Here is an 8,209-nt window from a genome sequence, read left to right as displayed (position 1 = left end):
GTAGAGTGTAAGGAAATGGGAAAGGGAGGAATTGGCCAAGTCTGAAGGACTTAAAGGATATTTTATTAGATCCTGGAGGAGAGAAGGTGACATGGTGAGACCTGCTCTCTCAGATGATCAATTTAAGAGCTGAGTGCAGCATTGGCTGGAGTGGGGAAAGAGTTGAGGCATAGAAACTCGCCAGACAGCCCTGGAAACAGTTCAACCTTGAGATGGTCAGAGCCTGATAAAAGGTGACAGCTTTCTGAGTAGAAAAAAGGAGATGAAAAAGGCACCTGAATAGGCATTTCATTCTTTTTTTGCCTCAGTTTCCCCATCTAGAAAATGAAGATTTGAAACCAGCAATCCTTTTTTTTCTTTTTAGCTTGTAGAAAGATATAACAGAAATACAGAAGAAGAATCAACATTTTCTCCCCCAACCCCATCCAACAACAACTCAAGGAACACGTTCTCCCCACAATACCTAGTAGACCAGAGAGCCTCTAAGTCCCCTCCATCTCCATTTCATCTAAGCCTGGGCCCTTAACTCTCCAAAAATTTTATTGGTTCCTGGTCTTAGTTTTCTTTCTAATTCAGCTCCTTCCTCTCTTTCTAAATTCTGTTCTTTGCATAGACGCTTGTCAACTTTTGGTCTCTAGACCCAGAGACATCTGATCTCTCCTGGGTAGGTAGACCAGCCTCCCCGTACTTAAAACCACAGTTTACCACCTGCCACAGTCACTACCATGTCAAGTCCATGGCAGGTGCATTTAGTAGAGCAATAAGTACAGAGGCCACATGAGGTCACACATTCAAGGAAATGCAATTGGGCCACTCCCTCCATGTGCATATAACCACTCCTGGGGTCCTTCAGTTCAGGCTGGACCAGCACTGTTTTGCATGGTGATATCCAAGACACCTTCTCAAACCCAGTCTGAGATACAAATATCTGCCACCTTTCTCATTGAGCTCAGAGCTCTCTGCCTCCAGCTCTGCAAAGGTCACAATGCTCTCCCAGTCCTTTCTTCTCTGGATCCTACTGCTCTGGCCTCAAGGTAAGATTTCCAATGAGCCATCAGTTGGCACCACTTTAGAGACAGAAGGAATTTTCCAGTGGTCTTCTCTGACACAGCCTGAGGGTAAGGGAATTACTCCTGCATTCACTGTCTGTACGTAGGATTCTTCATTCACTGAAATCTCTTTCTTCTTCTCCTTTAGAATCCCAGGCAGCCACAGTGATGACCCAGTCCCCAGCCTCCCTGTCTGTGGCTCCAGGAGACAGAGTCACCATCAGCTGCAAGGCCAGTTCCAGCGTTAACAAGTGGATAGCCTGGTACCAGCAGAAACCAGGACAGTCTCCCAAGCTCCTGATCTATGGTGCTTCCACCCTGCAGTCTGGGGTCCCTGCCAGGTTCAGTGGCAGTGGCTCTGGGACAGATTTCACCCTCACCATCAGTGCAGTTCAGGCTGAGGATGTGGCATATTACTACTGTTCTCAATATAATACTGCTCCATTCCCACAGTGTTTCAGCCCTGAACAAAAATCTCTCCAGGCTGCTCAGCCCTTCAGCATAGGGGAACACCTGCTTCCCCAGAGTCACAGGCGTGGGCCAACCACTGCCCTCAGGGGAGAATTGGGCCCAATTCTGCCCTGCTGCAGCAGCTATTTGTACAGGGACCCTGGCTGAGGTAGAAAGATTAAGAAGAGAAAGAAAAAGGAGGAAGAGAAAGAATCTTCTGCCTGGTGTGCTTTAGCCAAGGGCCACAAACCTTGTCATGGGGGCTGCTCCCAGGAGCTGTTCTTATTCTTTACTCTGCCCTCTGTTCCCTATCCCAATCACCTCACCTGAGATGGTGTTTAAAAGGATACTGAGGAAGCCCATCAGTTGGGGAATGGCTAAATAAGTTGTGGTGTATGAATGTAATGGAATACTATTGTGCGATAAGAAATGATGAGCAGGTAAAATTCAAAAAAACTTGGAAAGACTTCCATGAACTGATGCAGTGTGAAATGAACAGAACCAGGAGATTGTTGTACACAGTTACAGTCACGTTGTGGGATGACTGCTTTTTATAGGCTTGGCTCTTCTCAGCAATGCAAGGATTTAAGAAAACTCCAAAAGACTCATGATGGAAATTGCTATCCACACCCAGAGAAAGAACTAAGGAGTCTGAATGCAGATGGAAGCATAGTATTTGCTCTCCTTTTCCATTGTTGTTTTGTTTTATTGCTTCATTCTTGTGGTTCCTCCCATTCATTCTAATTGTTCTTTACATCATGACTATTGGGAAAATGTGCTTAACATGAATGTATATGTAGAGCCTTTATTGGCCCTCAGGGAGGGAGAGTGGGGGAGGGGAGAAGTAGGAGGAGGAGACAATTTAAAACTCAAAATCTTATGGAAAAGAAGGTTGAAAACTAAAAATAAAATAATTTTTTTAAAAAATAAAAGGAAAGTGTAAATGATCCAGGGAAGTGGGCCTGGACTCAGAGCTCTGCTTGCTTTTCCCCAGTCAGGGGATGGAACTTGGATGGAACAGTCCCTAAAGTTCTTGAGGCAACATCATCTATAGGATGGACCCAGTCTCTCTCTTCACTCTGGGAACATCACTTTCAGGCAAGACTAGATTTCCTATCCTTGTCACCCCTTGGAAGTCACTTGTTTATCTTCCCAGAGAACTGGACCATCAGCATTGGGGACAAACATCCTTAACTTCCGTAAGGCTTCTAAGGAAAATGTAAATGAAAAGAAATATAAGGGGGAAAGGACAGAAAAAAGGGAGGAAAAAATAAATTTACACGATAACTTTGTTGTATATCGGATAGGAATAACAAGTTGCGCATAGTAGATTTGTAGTTTAAGTACAACCATCTTTTTATCATATTATGTTGTAGAAATGCTTGTTTTATTCCATAAATATATATTAATGTAATAAAAACTAAAAGGGATTAAGGAAAGCATGAACTGTAATAAAGGAGGTTGAGGGAGGGACAGGGATAAAAAAGTCTGCTTGTTTAGGGGGTGGATTGGATAGAATGTCCAGCCTGAAGTCAGGAAGACTCATCTTCCCGAGTTCAAAGGTGGCCTCGTACACTTAATAGCTGTGAGGCCCTGAGCATGTCACTTAACTCTCTTAGCCTCAGTATCCTTATCTAGAAAAATTATCTGGAGAAGTAAACCATTCCAGGATCTTTGTTAAGAAAACCTGAAATGGGGTCCTGAAGAGTCAGACATGACTGAAACAACTAAACAACAATGCACTTTCAACTGAAGTTGGGCTTCACACCAATAAAACAATTTAAAGCAGCTATGTGGTGCAGTGGATAGAACACTGGGTCTCAAGTCAGGAAGACTCGAGTTCAAATTCTGCTTCAGATATCTCCTTGCTCTGTGACTCTGGGAAAGTCACTTAACCCTGTTTGCCTCAGTTTCCTCAGCTGTAAAATGAGCTGGAGAAAGAAATGGCAAACTACTCCAGCATCTTTGTTAAGAAAACCCCAAATGGGGTTTAAAGAGTTGGACCCAACGGAAAAGACTGAACAATAAAGAATTATAAGTACTTTAAGGTTTGCTAAACACATTACATGTATTAACTGATTGGATCCTCACAACAGCATAGGGGCTATTATTATCCCCATTTTACAGATGAGAAAACTCAGATGTGGAAAAGATAAGTGACTTGCCCAGGGCCACACAGCTTGCACTCTACCCACTGTACCAGCCAGCTGTCAAGTTAGAGCTAAACAAATATGGCACATGAATGGAATGGAATATTACTGCATCATAATAAATGAGGAATATGAAGATTTCAGAGAAACTTGGGAAGACTTATATGAACTTAAAGTAAGAACTAAGAAAGCAATACATACAATGAATAACAATGTAAATATTAAGAATTAAACAGTGAAACTGAATGTGGTGTAACTATTATGATCAAACTTCCCCCTAAAGAGCAGCAGAGGAAATACACCTCCTTTCCTTCATTGCAGAGGTGGGGGATGATGGCTGTGGAATATTGTATACACTGTCAGAATCAATTGATATATTAGTTACTTTTACTGAACTCCTTTTTTCACTTTTTTTTTAAATTATTCATTACAAAAGGTGGCTTTCTGCAAAGCAGGAGGGAAATTCAGAAATGAAGATGAAACAAAAACTAAAAAATTAACTGAAATGTTTAAATCAAGGGCAGGATTTGAACTCCGGCCTTCCTAACTCCAAAAGCAATATTCTAGCCACTAGGCAACACTGCCTTCCTAGATAGGAGAGAGGCAGAATGCTTTAATAATCAAAGCACTGGTCTTAACATATCAAAAGACAGTATTTGAACCCCAATTATGTCATTTAGGGGTCAGGTGACCATGACTAATTCAAAACCTCACATTTCTCATCTATAAAATGGAACAAAAGCATTTATATAGCACCTACTATGTGCCAGGCACTGTGCTAAGCACTTTACGACTATTATCTCCTTTGATCACCACAATAACTCTGCAGTTATCCCCATTTTATAGATGAGAGAACTGAAGTAAATAGAGCTTAAGGGAATTTCCCCAGTGTGACAAGAGTAATATATGAGATTAGATCTTAAATCTGGTTTTCCTGATTCCAAGCCTACCTCTCTATCCACTGGTCTACCACCTGCCCCAAATGAGAATAATGATAACATCTACTTCACCTTCCTTAAAGGATGCAAAGGACTTTGTAAATTGGCAAATGCCATTTATACTGGTTTTTGCTATACTCACACAAGTCTGTGATGAACTCAAAGATTGCCACTGAGTCGCAGAACAATGGGAATTGGGAGCAGATTGCAGCATTTCAAGAGGGTAAAGAGACTGGGAAAAACAGAGGGCAGGTAGAGGTAATATGTTCATAAGGTTTATCAATCAATCAGTCAAAAATATTTATTAAGCACCTTTTAGAATCCATAGGTTCTTTCAAACCTCAGCTCAAGTGCCACTCTCTACATCAGAAGGTGGCATCACCTTCCCTCTGAAAATCCCCTCGTGTTTATTTTGCAGATGCTTAGATATGAATATGTTGATTACCCAGATGCAATGTAGCCATAATGTCTAGCACAGAGGAATCACTTAATAAATTCCTAGTTGAGGGAGGGAGTGTTGAACAGTCATCCTTAACAAGTGTCATTGCCATGAATCCTAACAGAAGGGTTAAGAATGACAGGGGCCACCCAGCTGGTTTTGTTCACAGGGAAAGATTCCAAGGTGGGGGCTGGTTGGTGTTTGTTATTTGTCCTTTCTGGAAGAGGACCAATGACATCAGGAGGGGGACAGCTTGACTTGCCAATGGATTTAAGTGAGGTAGGGCTGTGCAAAGACATCAGCCTCACTCTCTCCTCCAGTCATCACAGGCCAGTGGCAAGACATAGGTCAAGATGACTGGCACAATGGCCCCAAATGCAGTGGAAAGAGAAGTCTTTCCCAGGTTTCAGTTTTTCTTTTCTCTTTCTCAGGTCTCAGGGCCCATCTCCAGTCATCCTGATCTATGTCTCACCACTGAACTCACATGGCTCTCCAGGAGAGAGTGAGGCTGGTGATTTTGTACAGTCCTATCTCACTTAATCTAATGAACTTGCAAGTCAAGACGGACATCATCTTCCTGATGTAATTAATCTCTTCAAGAACAAAGGATGAACAATAATCTTGCGAAGAGGAGTAGCTGCCCCACTGGGGACCCAACTGTCCAGTTCCAGTTAAGCAATGCTCCTTCTTTCCTTCCTACCTTCCTCAATCTTTCTTCCTTCCTTCCTCCCCATGGGGAATCATACACTTGCATTTGGGTGCTCTGACCAAAGGAATATAAATTGCTTAAGACTGAGTTCTAGAAAACCAGGTTTTAATAAAACCCACTCAGATTCAAATGGAGCTACTTCACTATGACTTATAGACAAACCACTCTGGTTCTCATTGACTGGCCAATAAAAAGTCCCTACCCAAACCTTTCTGAGTCACTCTTTGGGTTCCGTGGCCCAGAGTGAGTGTAAAGAACAATTGTTTCTGTATTGGACAGAAACCCTGAAAGGCTTCCCCTCCCAAATCATTTTGTGACTTGATCTCCCCATATCACCAGGCTGGAAATACAACGGGTGCTCACAGGTTTGATTCCACTGTTGATTGGCATGGAAACTTTCTGAGTGGAGAAAAGGAGATGACGGACTTCAATAGGAAAAAGGCACCTGAATAACCACATCTTCCCTTTTCGCCTCAGTTTCCCCATCTACAAAATGAAAGGTTGAAACCACCAAACTTTTTTTTCTTTTTAGTTTTCAAATGATATAACATAAATACAGAAGAGAAAAATAAACTTCTCTCCCCAACAACTCAGGGGACACATTCTCCCTATACCATCTGGGAGACTATAGAATCTCCAGAGTCCCCTCCATCTCCATTGCATGTAAGCCTGTGTCCTTAGCTAAGGCTCCTTAAATATCGTTTATTCCTCGATCTTAGTTTTCTAACTCAGCTCCTTCCTTTGTTTCTTAATTTTGTCCTTTGCATAGACACTTATCAACTCTTGGTGTCTAGACTCAGAGCCATCTGATCTCTCCTGGGAAGAGAGCCCCTCACCCCCTTCCTTTCCACCCTTCCTACCATTTATAACCACAGTTGGCCACCTGTCACAGCCACCACCATGTCCAGTCTAAGGCAGGTACATGTAATAGAGCAATAAATACAGAAGCCACATGAGGTCACGCCTTCAAGGAAATACAATTGGGCCACTCCCTCCATGTCCATACAACCACTCCTGGGGTCATTCAGTTCAGGCTGGACCAGCACTGTTTTGCATGCTGATATCCAAGGCACCTTCTCAAACCCACCCTGAGATACAAATACCTCCCATCAGTGTCCCTCTGAGCTCAGAGCTCTCTGCCTCCAGCTCTACAAGGGTCACAATGCTCTCCCAGTCCTTGCTCCTCTGGCTGCTACTGCTCTGGCCTGAAGGTAAGACTTCCAATGAGCCATGGGTTGGCATCACTTTAGAGACAGAAGGAGTTTTCCAGGGGGCTTCTCTGACAAAGCCTGTGGGTAAGGGAACTACTCCTGCATTCACTGTGTCTACACAGAATTCTTCATCCACTGAAATCTTTCTTCTTCTCCTTTAGAATCCCAGGCAGCCATTGTATTGACCCAGTCCCCAGCCTCCCTGTCTGTGGCTCCAGGAGACAGAGTCACCATCAGCTGCAAGGCCAGTTCCAGCATTAGCAAGGGAATGAACTGGTACCAGCAGAAACCAGGACAGTCTCCCAAGCTCCTGATCTATGGTGCTTCCACCCTTCAGTCTGGGGTCCCGGCCAGGTTCAGTGGCAGTGGCTCTGGGACAGATTTCACCTTCACCATCAGTGCAGTTCAGGCTGAGGATGCGGCAGATTATTACTGTTCTCAGTATTATAATGCTCCATTCCCACAGTGTTTCAGCCCTGAACAAAAACCTCTCCAGGCTGCTCAGCCCTTCAGCATAGGGGAGCAGCTGCTTCCCCAGTCACAGGCGTGGGCCAACCACTGTCCTCAGGGGAGAATTGGGCCCAATTCAGCCCTGCTGCAGGAGCCATTTGTCCCAGGGACTCTGGCTGAAGTAGAAAGATTAAGAAGAGAGAGAAAAAGGAGAAAGAAAAAGAATCTTCTGCCTGGTGTGCTTTAGCCAAGGACCACAAACCGTTCCGTGGGGGCTGCTTCTCAAACTTACTCTGTCCTCTGCTCCTCATCCTATGCCCCAAGCCCTAAGCTGATGTTCAAGAGCAATGTGTAGACAATGCAGGGGAATGGGCCTGGACTTTCAGCTCTGACTGCTTTTCCCCAGCCGGGACAGACAAGGTATATTAAACAGTCCCCAAAGTTCTTGAGGCAATCCCATCTATAGGATGAATCCTGTCTCTCTCCTCACTCTGGTAACTCACTGTCACTGTCCAATCATTCATGTCTGCCATCTCCCGGGGTAAATGGCTGAAAATCTCATTTGAGGACATCAGTCCTGCTATCCCTATTCCCATAGGGCCAGGATATTGCCCTCCCCATAAAGAGGGGCAGGGCCTAGACTGAGCAGCAGTCACAATGGAGTCAGATGACAGAGGGGTAGAGGAATTAGCATTCATGACCACAAGCACACAAGCAATCAAGGGGACCAAAGCAAGTCTCAGATACACACATACACACACACACACACACACACACACACACACACACACACACAAATACAGGTAACCAGGT

At 44.0% G+C, this 8,209-nt stretch overlaps 1 protein-coding gene and 1 gene segment (V, D, J or C); both read left to right on the top strand.

The window, feature by feature from the left end:
• The first annotated feature begins 820 nt into the window (after positions 1–820).
• On the top strand, positions 821–1,682 carry LOC114030844. The segment is given in 2 exon segments: positions 821–1,034; positions 1,198–1,682. Coding segments are annotated over 2 exon segments (519 nt in total).
• A 4,976-nt stretch (positions 1,683–6,658) lies between these two features.
• On the top strand, positions 6,659–7,643 carry LOC114030851. Its single transcript, XM_027845752.1, has 2 exons — positions 6,659–6,946; positions 7,108–7,643. Exons 1-2 carry the CDS (start codon positions 6,688–6,690, stop codon positions 7,641–7,643), a joined length of 795 nt encoding a protein of 264 aa, XP_027701553.1. The 5' UTR covers positions 6,659–6,687.
• The last annotated feature ends 566 nt before the right edge of the window (positions 7,644–8,209 follow it).

Source organism: Vombatus ursinus, unplaced genomic scaffold (assembly GCF_900497805.2).
Source record: "Vombatus ursinus unplaced genomic scaffold, bare-nosed wombat genome assembly UNPS02015016.1, whole genome shotgun sequence".
Taxonomy (NCBI): domain Eukaryota; kingdom Metazoa; phylum Chordata; class Mammalia; order Diprotodontia; family Vombatidae; genus Vombatus; species Vombatus ursinus.
This window is presented reverse-complemented; position numbering and strand designations above follow the sequence as displayed.

Excerpts from the sequence above, each read along its gene's own strand:
- LOC114030851 (XM_027845752.1), top strand. The coding sequence starts at position 6,688 with ATGAGGTCACGCCTTCAAGGAAATACAATTGGGCCACTCCCTCCATGT. Across the intron at positions 6,947-7,107 it reads GCTACTGCTCTGGCCTGAAG|AATCCCAGGCAGCCATTGTA; the intron begins GTAAGACTTCCA and ends CTTCTCCTTTAG.